The 13778-nt window shown below is 42.2% G+C and overlaps 1 protein-coding gene across 3 annotated transcripts in view; it reads right to left on the reverse strand.

The window, feature by feature from the left end:
- The window catches only part of pcif1 (phosphorylated CTD interacting factor 1), a 159995-nt gene that overhangs the window by 68484 nt on the left and 77733 nt on the right, over positions 1–13778 (reverse strand). For all 3 annotated transcript variants that reach the window (XR_013888786.1, XM_080205106.1, XM_080205107.1), the window contains exons 6-8: positions 13155–13309; positions 10877–11024; positions 9157–9240 (exon numbers count right to left, since the gene is read on the reverse strand). Coding sequence is in view for 2 of the 3 variants with exons in the window: in XM_080205106.1 (XP_080061232.1) it covers positions 9157–9240; positions 10877–11024; positions 13155–13309 (387 nt within the window). In the remaining variant the exon portion in view is untranslated. The remainder of the gene's footprint in view (positions 1–9156; positions 9241–10876; positions 11025–13154; positions 13310–13778) is intronic.

The following is a 13778-nucleotide window of genomic DNA, read 5'->3' on the forward strand; positions in this document are numbered from 1 at the left end:
GGAGGAGGAGTAGGCTATCTAGACCTTTGAGCCTGCCCCGCCATTCAATAAGATCATGGCTGATCTGAAGTGGATCAGTTCCACTTTCCCGCTTTCTCCCCATAACCCTTAATTCCCTTGTCTATCAGAAACCTATCTACCCGTGACTTCAGTATATTCAGTGAAGTAGCCTCCACCACTTCAACGGGCAGAGAATTCCAGAGATTCACCACTCTGAGTGAAGAAGTTCCTCCTCAACTCCAATCTAAACTGCAACCCCCCCCCCCCCCCCCCCCGCCACCTTATTTTGAGGCTGTACCCTCTAGTCCTGCTATCCTTTCTAAGCAGGGAGAATCTTTCTACCTCTACCCTATCTATCCCCTTCATTATCTTATACGTCTCTATAAGATCCCCCCTCAGCCTTCTAAACTCCAACGAGTACAGACCCTGTCTATTCAATCTCTCTTCATAGGCTAACCCCCTCATCGCCGGTATCAGCCTAGTGAACTTCTCTGCACTCTCTCCAAGGCCAATACGTCCTTCCGCAAGTGCGGCGACCAAAACTGCACACAGTATTCCAGCTGCGGTCTCACCAGTACCCTGTACAGTTGCATCAAGACCTCCCTGCTTCTATATTCTACTCCCTCGCTATAAAGGCCAACATTCCATTCGTCTTCTTGATCACCTGCTGCACCTGCAGACTGGGTTTTTGCGATTCGTGCACAAGGACCCCCAGGTCCCTCTGCACTGTAGCATGCTGCAGCTTTTTGCCTTTCAAATAATAATCCCTCCTGCTATTATTTCTACCAAAGTGGATAACCTCACATTTGCGAACATTATACTCCATCTGCCAGGTTCTCGCCCACTCGCTCAGCCTATCCAGATCTTTCTGCAGGCTTTCCACACCCTCCATGCAATTTGCTTTTCCACTCATCTTCGTGTCATCAGCAAATTTCATAACCCTACACTTAGCCCCCTCCTCCAGATCATCTATGTAAATGGTAAACAGTTGAGGCCCCAGCACCAATCCCTGCGGCACTCCACTAGTCACCAACTGCCAACCAGAATAGTACCCATTGATTCCAACTCTCTGCTTCCTATTAGACAACCAATCCTCTATCCACGCTAACACCTTACCCCCAACTCTGTGCACCCTAACCTTTTGCAGCAACCTTTTCTGAGGCACCTTATCAATGCCTTTTGGAAATCTAAAAACACCACATCCACCGGTTCCCTTCTGTCTACCGCACTAGTCACATCCTCATAGAAATCCAATAAATTCGTTAAACACGACTTCCCCTTAACAAATCCGTGTTGCGTCTGCTTGATCAAACCATTCTTTTCTAGGTGCCTCGCTATTTCTTCTTTGATGATGGATTCTAGCATTTTACTAACTACAGACGTTAAACTAACTGGCCTACAATTCCCTGCCTTTTGTCTACTACCTTTTTTAAACAGCAGCGTAACATTAGCCGTTTTCCAATCTTCCGGCACTTCACCGGAGTCCAGCGAATTTTGATAAATAATTACTAAGGCATCTGCTATCACCTCAGCCATTTCTTTCAGCATTCCACCCGGTCTCGGGCACTTGTCTACCTTCAGTCCCGTTAGTCTATCAAGCATTACCTCTCTCGTGACAGTAATTGCATTAAGGCCCTCAACTCCTGCCATCCTTCTATCTTTAATATCCGGCAAATTATTTGTGTCCTCCTCCGTGAAGACCGACACAAAAAACTTATTTAAGGCCTCAGCCATTTCCCCATCGCCCACCGCTAAATCCCCCCTCTCGTCCTCCAAGGGTCCAACATTCACTCTAGCCAGTCTCTTCTCCTTTATATATTTGTAAAAACTTTTAGTCATTTTTTATATTTAGAGCTAGTTTAGCTTCATACTCTATCTTTCCTTTCTTTATCACTTTGTCATTCTTTGTTGATTTTTAAATCTTTCCTAATCTTCTAATTGTCCACTATTTTTAGCCGTTCTCAACGCATCAGCTTTTAATTTAATTCTTGTCTCAGTTTCAAATGTGCATCCTTTCACTCAGAAACTGAGCCCTCAAGTTTCAGTCTCTTCCACCAGTGGAAACACTCTCTCCACATCCACTCTATCTAGGCCTCTCAGTATTCTCTAAGATTCAATTAGATACCACCCGCACCACCACCGCTCCCCCCCCGCAACCCCCCATCCTTCCAAACTCCATCAAATACAGACCCAGACTGTGGATTCACTTGACTTGACTATAGATGACATGGTCTGCCATACAAGTTTGGTATAGATGATAGTTCCTAATGAGTCATCAGATATATAATACATTTCAATTCTTGCCTAATGGACAGTAGATACTAGGAATTCTCATGAATGGCTCTTTGAACAGCACAATTTCCCAAGAAAAGGTGAATGCTCTTTCTTTCACAATTGCCTGTCCATGATACAATCACATTACATCAAACAACTGGACCACTAGGTGAAGATGTACAGCTCTCTGCTATCCAACCATGGTGGGCACAAATCTTGAGATGTCAGCTTTGTGTTCTCGCACTCAGCCTCCAGATAATACATTGCAGCAACTGCCATCCTAGGTCTCGATAGTTTCCTCAGTTACGTTCACTGTGGTAGAAGGACCATGCGGAGCACTTCGCAGTACCCAGCTGTGAGCCTTTGAGGAAGCTCCTAAAATTAATAACTTCAATACAAAGTCATTACTGGGCATGTTTTAAAAGCCTTGTGAATTATTCTATCATTTACTAAAAAACTGACTACTGTACACAATGTAACTAATAAATGGCTAGGTATAATGTTTGATTATCATTTTAAATTATTTAAAATTAAGTCACTCACAGATGATGAGCTGAACACTGATAAAAATCCTTTTTTCACAATAAACCCATTTTCAGCTGTATGAATAAAACCGTTTCAAAGTATCACCCTCAAATAGGGCAAGGAATATGTTAAAGTAAATTTTTCTCTTAATTTCTAAAACATTGTTCAATTGCACTGGCTGATGGCAGATTTTATGTTTAGTAATATGTAAATACAGAAACTTAAGAAAAAAGGACACTTCAAAACTAATGTAATTTTAGTGCAATTTGAACCAAGATTGCCAATTCTGCCCAATGCCGAAACTCACGACCATGAAGTCCTGTGTTTGTGATATTAGTATAACAAATAACAGTAGCAGCAGGTCATACAACCTCTTGACTCTACTCCAGTATGCATTAAGGCTGAGCTTCTAGAACAACTCCCACTTTCCAGCTGGATCTCTGTATCCCTCGATTTCCTTAATGCCCAATAACCTATTAATCTGAGCCATGAATATATTCATCAAACAGCCACAGCTCTCTAAGGCAGAGAATTCCAAAGATACACGCCCATTAAGAGGCCTGTAACAATTTGCACTTAACACTAGCTTACAATGTTCTCAACAACCAAGTTTGGAAGGTGAGAATGTTCAGTTGCATTGCTACAAGGGTTCACAGTAATGTTTCAAAACCCCAGGATCGCTCTACCTAGTGACGCTTACTGAAGCACGTGTGCTCAGCACCTGGCCCTAGGAGCTTCCCATAAAGTTTGTCTGAATATTGATACTGGGAACATCTCAACGTTTGTCTTAATATCTAACAATGAGAAATTCCAGAATCTGTCTGAATATTTGACAAGGTCACCCCATAGAGTGTTTGTCTAAATAGCTAGCACTGATAATATTCCAAAGACAACACAAAAAAATTCCTGAGCCCTTCTGAATATCTGACACTGAGAATTCCCAGAGTCTACAACTATTTAAAAAGGGAAAGAGCAATTAAAGGGAGCAGGGGTCCTCTAGAGTTGTCTTGAGTCTGAAGCATTGAGTTTTGGGTCTGGAGAATTACTAATGAGAAATAAGAAAATGGCAGAAAAGATATTCTGTGTCTGCCTTCACTGTAGAACACACAAATAACACCCCCAAAATATTTATCAACCAAGAGGTGAAAAAAGAGAAACTGCAAACAATTAATTGCCAGGGAAAGATCACTGACAAATTTGTTGTCCGTGTGGAGTTAGCAAGTTCTCCCTATGTCTACTTAATGCTTCTGTTTCCGCCCACAATCCAAATTTGTGCAGGTTAGGTGGACTTACCAGGCTAACTTGCTCATTAGTGTCCAAAGATGTGTCGAATTAGCCAGGGTAGATGCGTGGGGTTACGGCGATAGGGTGGGTGGAGGGTCTCGGTGAGATGTTCTTTCAGAAGTTGGTACACTTGATGGGCCAGATGGCCTCTTTCTGCACTGTAGGGATTCTAAAGGCTGACAAGTCCTCAGCACTCAATCACCTACATTCTGGACTTTAGTAAGGCATTTGGCAAGGTCCCACATGGCAGACTGGTACAAAAATTAAAATCACATGGGATTTGAGATGGGCTGGCTAGATGGACACAGAACTGGCTTGGTCACAGAAGATAGAAAATAGCAGTGGATGGGTGTATTTCAGAATGGAGATCTGTAGCTAGTGGTGTTCTGCAGGAATCAGTGCTGGGGCCTCTATTGTTTGCAGTACATATAAATGATCTTGAGGAAAATATGGGTAGTATGATTAGTAAGTTTACAGATGACATGAAGATTGGCAGAGTTGCTGATAATGCCAGAGATTGTCAGAGGATACAACAAGACATAGACAGATTGGAGACTTGGGCACAGAAATGGCAAATGGAATTTAATTCGGACAAATGTGAAGTAATACATTTTGCAGGATCAAATTTAGGTGTGAATTATACTGCAAATGGCAGAACCTTTCGGAACATCAATGTACAGAGGGATCTGGGTATGCAGGTCCACAGTTCCCTGCAAATGGCAACACAGGTGATTAAGAAGGCATATGGCATGCTTACCTTCATCAGCTGGCACAGTAAGTACAAGAGCAACTCCCACTTTCCAGCTGGATCTCTGCATCCCTCGATTTCCTTAATGCCCAAAAATCTATTAATCTGAGCCATGAATATATTAGGAAATCATGTTGCAACTATGTAAAATCTTGGTTCAGCCACATTTGGAATATTATGTGCAGTTCTGATCACCACATTACCAGAAGGACGTGGAAGCTTTGGAGAAAGTGCAAAGAAGGTTGACCAGGATGTTGCCTAGTCTCAAGGGTGTTGGCTATGAGGAGAGTTTGAATAAACTAGGATTGTTTTCGCTGGAAAGACAGAGGCTGAGATCTACAAAATTATGAGAGACACAGACTGAGTGGATAGTCCAATGCTCTTTCCTGTATATGTGTGCGTGTGTGTGTGGTGGTAGTGGTGGAGGAGGAGAGCAAAGGCTCAAGGTGAGAGGGGGAAAGATTAAGGGAGATGCACGGGGGATGTTTTTCCATTCAGAGAGTGGGTGCTGCCAGATGAGTTTGTGGAAGCAAGCACATTAACAACAATTAATAGGCATCTGGATGGTTACACGAAGAGGGAGGGAATAGAGGGATACAGACTGAGTAAGGCAGAAGGTTTCTTCTTCAGTTTAGTAATGGCATCATGATTGTCCAAAGGAGGGCTGAAAGGCATGTTCCTGGACTGTACGTTTCTTTGTTCTTTAAAGAAAATGGCTGTAGACAGAGTAGAATAATTGGTTGTAATTTTTCAAAATTTCCTATATTCTGGAAAGGTCCCAAAGGACTGGAAAATAGCAAATGAAACTTCTCTGTTCAAGAAGGGAGGGAGACTGGGGCAGGTATAACAGGTTAGTTAAACCTTGCATAGTTAAATCTTGCATAGCAAAAATGTTAGTATCTATTATTAAGGAGATTATAGCAGGGCACTTAGAACATCTTAATGCAATTAGGCAGAGCCAACATGGTTTTGTGAAAGGGAAATCATGTACGAGTTCAACTTATTACAACTCTTTTAGAAAATAATAAGTAATGTGGATAAAGGGAAACCTAAAAATGTGGTATACTTGGATTCCCAAAAGGCATTTGACACATCAAAGGTTACTACACAAAGTAAGGGCTCGTGGTGTAGAGTGTCATGGTGTTAACCTGCCAATCCTCTATCCACATATATTATTGTGGATAGAGGATTGGCAGGTTAACAGGAAGCAGAGAATAGGGATAAATGGGTCATTTTCAAGTTGGCAAACTGTAATCAGTGTAATGCCACAGGGATCAATACTGGGCCTCAACTATTTATAATCTATATAAATAACTTGTATGTATTGCTGGTAAACTTTGTAATGACAAAAGGACAGACAGGAAAGTAAATTATGAGGAGGGTCTAAAGATTATGTAACGGGAGATAGACAGGTTAAGTGAGTGGGCAAAGAATTGCCAGACAGAGAATAATCTGGGAAAATGCGAATTTGCCCACTTTGGTGGGAAGAACAGGAAAGCAACATATTCTTTAATTAGACAAGGATTGCAGAACTCTGCAGTACAGAGGGATCTGGCTGTCCTGGCATATAAATCACAAAACGTAGGTAAATGGAATACGTCAAAGGGAATGGAATATGAAAGAAGGGAAGTTTTACTAAAATTGTAGAGGATGCTAGTAAGATCACATCAGGATTATCTGCACAGTTTTGGTTTGATCTCTTAACCTGAGAGAAGGTTTAGAAGCAATTGAGAGAAGATTCACTCAGTTAATGTCTGGGATGAGCCAGTGGTTTAACTCATAAAAAATGATTGGATAGGCTGGGCCTATATCCACTGGAGTTTAGAAGAATGAAAGGCGGTCTTATAGAAACATACAAGGTCCTGAGGTCAGTTAACAGGATATATGTTGAGAGGATGCGTCTCCTTGTAGGAAAGACTGGATCTTGGGTTACTCCTTATTTAAAAATAAGGAGTACCCCAAGATCCTTATTTAAAAATAAGGAGTCTCCCATTTAAGATGGAGAAGAGACTTTTTTCCCTCATGGAGGGTTGTTGATCTATGGAATTCTCTTCCCCATAGAACAGTGGAAGCAGGGTCATTGAATATATTTAAGTTTGATAAATTTTTGATCAGCAAGAAGTTCAAAGGGTACAGGCAGGAGACAGAGAAGTGCAGTTAAGGCTACAATCACATCAGCTATGATCTTGTTGAATGGTGGAGCAGGCTCATGGGACTAAATGGCCTACTCTGCTCCTAATTTGTATGTTCTTATGTAATCAGTCTGAATATGCAACACTGAGAAATTCCAGAATCTGTCTGAACATCTGACATATCGCAGAGAATGTCTGTCTGAATATGTGATCTTGAGAACCACAGAAAATTATAGCTCAGAAACAGGCCCTTTGGCCCTTCTTGTCTGTGCCGAACCATTTTTTGCCTAGTCCCACTGACCTGCACTTGGACCATATCCCTCCACACCCCTCTCATCCTTGTACCCATCCAAGTTATCCTTAAATGTTAAAAGTGACCCCGCATTTACCACTTTATCCAGCAGCTCATTCCACACTCCCACCACTCTCTGCGTGAAGAAGCCCCCCCCACTAATATTCCCTTCAAACTTTTCTCCTTAACTCATGCCCTCTGTTTTTTTCTCCTCTAGCCTCAGTGGAAAAAGCCTGCTTGCATTCACTCTATCTATACGCATCAAAATCTTACACACACTATCAAATCTCCCCTCATTCTTCTACGCTCCAGGGAATAAAGTACTAACCTATTCAATCTCTCTCTGTAACTCAGCTTCTCAAGTCCTGGCAACATCCTCGCGAATCTTCTCTGCACTCTTTATTTACATCCTTCCTGTAACTGGGTGACCAAAACTGTACACAATACTCTAAATTCAGCCTTACCAATGCCTTATATAACCTTACCGTAACATTCCAACTTTTATACTCGATACTCTGATTTATAAAGGCCAGTGTGCCAAAAGCACTCTTTATGACCCTATCCACCTGTGACATCACTTTTAGGGAATTCTGTACCTGTATTCCCAGATCCCTCTGTTCAACTGCATTCTTCAGAGTTCTACCAATTACCCTGTACGTTCTACTTTGGTTTGTCCTTCCAAAGTGGATTGCCTCACATTTGTCTGCATTAAATTCCATTTGCCACTTTTCAGCCCATTTTTCTAGTTGGTCCAAATCCCTCAGCAAGCTTTGAAAACCTTCCTCACTGTCCACTACACCTCCAATCTTTGTATCATCAGCAAATTTGTTGATCCAATTTACCACATTATCATCCAGATCATTGATGTAGATGACAAACAACAATGGACCCAACACTGATCCCTGCGGCACACCACTAGTCACAGGCCTCCACTCAGAGAAGCAATCCTCCACAACCACTGTCTGGCTTCTTCTACTGAGCCAGTGTCTAATCCAATTTACTACCTCCCCATATATACCTAGCCACTGAACATTCCTAACTAACCTCTCATGAGGGACCTTATCAAAGGCCTTGCTGAAATCCAGGTAGACAACATCCACCGCCTTCCTTTCCTGGTAACCTCCTCGAAAAACTCTAATAGATTGGTCAAACATGACCTACCATGCACAAAGCCATGTTGACTCTCCCTAATAAGTCCCTATCTATCCAAATATTTGTAGATCCTATCCCTTATCACACCTTCCAATATCTTGCCCACCACCAACGTCAAACTTACTGGCCTATAACTTCCCGGATTTATTTGGGAACCTTTTTTAAACAACTGAACAACATGAGCCACCCTCCAATCATTCGGCACCTCCCCCGCGCATACTGACATTTTAAATATGTCTGCCAGGGCCCCTGCAAGTTCACTACTCGCCTCCCTCAAAAATTCCAAAGTCCATCCAAATTTATCTGAAAGTCTGTCTAAAAAATGGTCCCCAAGACAGTTCTCTAGAGACCCAGATTGGTGCTCCATTGATACAAGTTCAAATGCCACATAGGTACCTGAGGGAATTTAAATTAATAAGTCTGCAGTAAAATTATAGTCTCCTAATAATGATCATGAAATGAGCAGGTATTCAAACCATCTAGTTCATGGAAGAAAATCTGCCATGTTTACCTGGTCTGGCTTACACAGGATTCCAAATCCACAACAACGTGGTTAACTCTCAACTGCCCTCCAAAATTGCCCACTAATCCACTCAGTTGTGTCAAAACAATACAGACCAAGCATTGTCGAACTACACAAGGTGGTCAGTAGCAGTTCAAGAAGGCAGCGGCTCACCATTATACTCTCAAGGGCAATAAGAGATGGGCAATAAATGGTGACATCCCAAAACTAGATGAAAAATTAGTACCTGGATTCAATCATCCGCTTTGCAGACTCAGCATATTTGAAAAGCAGTCTCCGGGCTTCCTCCCTGTACTTAATGCGAGACAATCTGTAAATGAAAGCATATAGCTACGCCTCAGTTCCAGCATTCCATTGCAGCAAGCAAAGCCACATGTAAAAACTTCTTAACAAAGCAATGAATCTGAATCTTTCAAAAATTATAGCAGGATGCCCCTAACAGATCAATACTAAGAGATATGTTTAGACACAAGCCCAAGTATGAAAAGTGTTTTACTGTCAAAGGCTCAATGTCAGGAGTTCTTAAACAGAGATTAATATGGGATGTGATTTATTGATAAGGGTCTGAATCTGGGATGTGCTTTATTGATAATAGTCTCAATCTGGGATATGTTTTGTTGTAAGGACCTCAGTCTGGGGTGTGTTTTGTTGATAAGGGTATCACTTTAGATGTGTTTTACTGATTGGGGCCAGTTTCTGTAAACATCATTAGCTGTGGCTACTTGACAGGTGACATAGGTTATAGAATGCAGAAACAGGCTATTTGGCCCAACCAGTACATGCTAACATTGAAGCTGCACTCAAGCCTCATCCCATGTCATCTGAATCTATCAGCGTAACCCTCTTATCACTTCTTCCTCATCTGCTTCTCTATCTCCCCCTGCACTTTCACTATTTTCTTCAACCATTCCCTGGGAAAGAAATTCCTTTGGAATTCCCTACTGAATTTCTTGATGACAGTCTTATATTGACGGCTTGTAGTTCTGCTCTTCCCCACAAGAGGAAACATAGGGGATAATTTTACAACCTTGCTGCGCCTGGCACAGATTACATGAATCCTGGAAAATAGAGTGTGGGCCTAAAGATTAGTTGTACACCCGGCGCTGAACGGTTTTCAATTTTCCGTCCCCTTTTTAGAGGCGCAAACTGAATCACGTCCAGAAAGGGTTGACTTGATTCACAATATACATCAATGATTTGGATGAAAGAACCAAATGTATTATTTCCAAGTTTGCCGATGACACAAAACTTTGTGGGAATGTGACTAATGAGAAGGGTATTAAGAGGATTCAAGGTCATTCAGGTAAGTTGAGTGAGTGGGCAAATACATGGCAGATGAGGTAAATGTGGATAAATGTGAAGATATCCACTTTGGACGGAGAAATAAAATGGCAGACTATAAATTAAATGGTGACAGATTGGGAAATGTTGATGTACCAGGAGTCAGCTAGGTCTGTATTCACTGGAATTTAGAAGAATGATAGGGGATCTAATTGAAAGACATAAAATTCTGACATGACTAAACAGACAAGATGCAGGGATGTTGTTTCCTCTGGCTGGGTGTCTAGAATAATCGGGTCACAGTCTCAGGATGCAAAGTAAACCATTTAGTGCCGAGATGAGGAGAAATGTTTTCACTCAAAAGTTGGTGAACCAGTGGAATTAACTACCACAGAAGGCCAAATCATTGAAATAGGTAGATTTCAAGACTCTTGAGTATGGAGAGAGTATGGGAGTATGGCTGAGTCGAGGATTAGCCATAATCATATTAAATGACGCAGCAGGCTCAAATGGTTGAATGACCTACTCCTGCTCTGAATTTTTATGTTTCTATAAGTGAAAGAGGTCTATATTGGTAGAAACAGTTTGGAACAGTTGTACAAGGGATCAGTACACACTATATTACAATACAAGGCATAGTATCACTAAAGGAAATATTTGGTTACCTGATAGGAATGTCATTCATTACTTCACGAAACATAGAGGGAGAGACAATAGGATCACAATCACTGGGTAGCAATGGATCCTTGCCTTTGTCAATTGCCTTGCGCTCCAGAAGCCAACGATTAAAAGAGTCACGAGGTGGCTCAATTCCTACCAAAGAAATCAAATTGGTATTAAACAGGATTCATAGAGCCTTCCTAGATACAACAGCTGGAAACCTGAAGACTGGGCGTTTCTGCAGTTTTGCAGTTTCTATGGGGAGGACCAAACTTCCATTTCGATTTTAGTTCAAGCAGCATCTACTCGGCATGATATGGCAAAACCTCACTATAACTACCCTTTTATTATCTAATGCCTGGGTAAACGAAGAAATGTATTCATAGTTCTTTAAATAAAAACACGGTTCCTAAGCAATAAAAGTGAACAATCAGAAGAATACCTTTCCCTGACAGAATCTTTTTATTGATAGAGGCAGTAAAATATTCCCAAATTGATTTTTGATTTGAGCTGAGTTGGTTGATTTAAGTTCAGGTAGCAGTGAAGACACCAAAACCAGTCTCAATGGCAGCAGACCAAGATTAGAACATAGAACATTACAGCGCAGAACAGGCCCTTCGGCCCACAATGTTGCGCCGACCAGTTAAAAAGCAATGACCCTCTAACCTAAACCAAACCCTTTCCATCCATAAACCTATCCACGGATCTCTTAAACGCCCCCAAACTGGCGCATTTACAACTGCAGCAGGCAGGGCATTCCAATCCCTCACCACCCTCTGGGTAAAGAACCTACCCCTGACATCCGTCCTATAACTACCACCCCTTAATTTAAAGCTATGCCCCCTTGTGCTAGCTTTCTCCATCCGAGGAAAAAGGCTATCACTGTCCACCCTATCTAAACCTCTAATCATCTTATATGTTTCAATAAAGTCCCCTCGCAGCCGCCTTCTTTCTAACGAAAACAACCTCAAATCCCTCAGTCTCTCCTCATAGGACCTCCCCTCCATACCAGGCAACAGCCTCGTAAACCTCCTCTGCACCCTCTCCAAAGCCTCCACATCCTTCCTATAATGTGGGGACCAGAACTGCACACAATACTCCAAGTGCGGCCGCACCAGAGTTTTGTACAGTTGCAACATGACGCTGCGGCTCCCAAATTCAATCCCCCTACCAATAAACGCCAAGACACCGTATGCCTTCCTAACAACCCTATCTACTTGATTCCCAACTTTCAGGGATCTATGTACACATACACCTAGATCCCTCTGTTCATCCACACTATTCAGAGTCCCACCGTTAGCCCTATACTCTACACATCTGTTATTCCTGCCAAAGTGAATTACCTCACACTTTTCCACATTAAACTCCATCCGCCACCTCTCGGCCCAGCTCTGCAACTTGTCCAAGTCTCCCTGTAAACTAAGACACCCTTCCTCACTATCTACCACATTCCTGCTCCCTCCACTTGCTGTCCAGTGACCAGGGCTGGAAAGTTCAGATTATATGTTGGATGAGGACAGGATCAGTGTGGCTCTGATGCCCTCCAAAATTAACTTACGTACAACATTCAATTCCTAGGCTAGCACATAAGGCATGGCATCTGAAGGTTCCCAGCATGACAGAGCATACCAGAGAGGAAGGCAATAATAACTAAAAGTTACTTATACACACCTAAAATTCTTTACATCCAATTAAGTACTTTTAAAATATCAGCCTTGTTACAATTTAGGGAAATATCGCAGTCAATTTGTACACAGCAAGCTCCCGCATACAGCAACATGAAAAATGGCCAGATAATCTGTTTTAGTGGTGGCCGTTAATGGATGTATATTGGTCAGGAGCTTGGAGAAGATCTTCGCAGATGTGGCTGTGGTTTAATGTCTCACCCAAATAAAGGCGTCACCAACAATGTTACATTCTACCAGTATGGGCTGTTTGTCAGTTTAGCTCATGTACTCAACTCTGAACAGACAACCTTCTGATCCAGAGGCGCAGGTGCCACCACTGAGCTACAGCTAACATCTTTGGACCAGAAGAAGAATTTTAGCAAAAGTGCAGATTATACCCCACAGATATGGTAAAGATTAATTGCTCTTTTCCTAAGTATAGGTATAGTTTGTCAAAGGGCCCAAATCACTTATGGCAAATGGAAAGGATAGGAAAATAACGTTTTTTAACACTGGAAAAAAGCCTTAACATTTTTTTCTTTGTGGTCATAAGAGTGAACAACATCGGTATAAGGAATAGAACATGTTTAACCTTTTTTTCAGCTGGGGAGGTTACCTTCTCTTTGCTGGCAGAGCTCCTGGTAGTGTTGTCTCAGTTTCAATGTCAGCTGTGCTCGTAACATTTCCACATCTGGGTGTGGTGGAAGCATCTCAATTGGAGGGCGCTCCTTAATTACTGCATTAGTTGGAATATCAAGGTCCCAGTACACACTGCAACACAGAGATTGTAAGCTGAGGTTCATTTAATCCAAGTTTAGAGTCAATCACTGAAAAGCTAGATACCTCACAATATAGGTCTCCTTGGTCAATAGAAGAAATCATAGAACATAGAACCCTACAGTGTAGAAACAGGCCCTTCGACTCATTGAGCCTGCACTGACCACAATCCCACCCAGGCCCTATCCCTATATCCCTACACATTTACCCACTAATCCCTCTAATCTACACATCCCAGGACACTAAGGGGCAATTTTAGCATGGCCAATCAACCTAACCCGCACATCTTTGGACTGTGGGAGGAAACCGGAGCACCCAGAGGAAATCCACGCAGACATGAGGAGAATGTGCAAACTCCACAGTGACCCTCGACAGGAATCGAACCCAGGTCTTTGGAGCTGTGAAGCAGCAGTGCTAACCACTGTGCTACCGTGCTGCCCATATGACTGATGACTGAAATCTA

Source organism: Carcharhinus amblyrhynchos, chromosome 16 (assembly GCF_965287045.1).
Source record: "Carcharhinus amblyrhynchos chromosome 16, sCarAmb.v2.hapA, whole genome shotgun sequence".
Taxonomy (NCBI): Eukaryota; Metazoa; Chordata; class Chondrichthyes; order Carcharhiniformes; family Carcharhinidae; genus Carcharhinus; species Carcharhinus amblyrhynchos.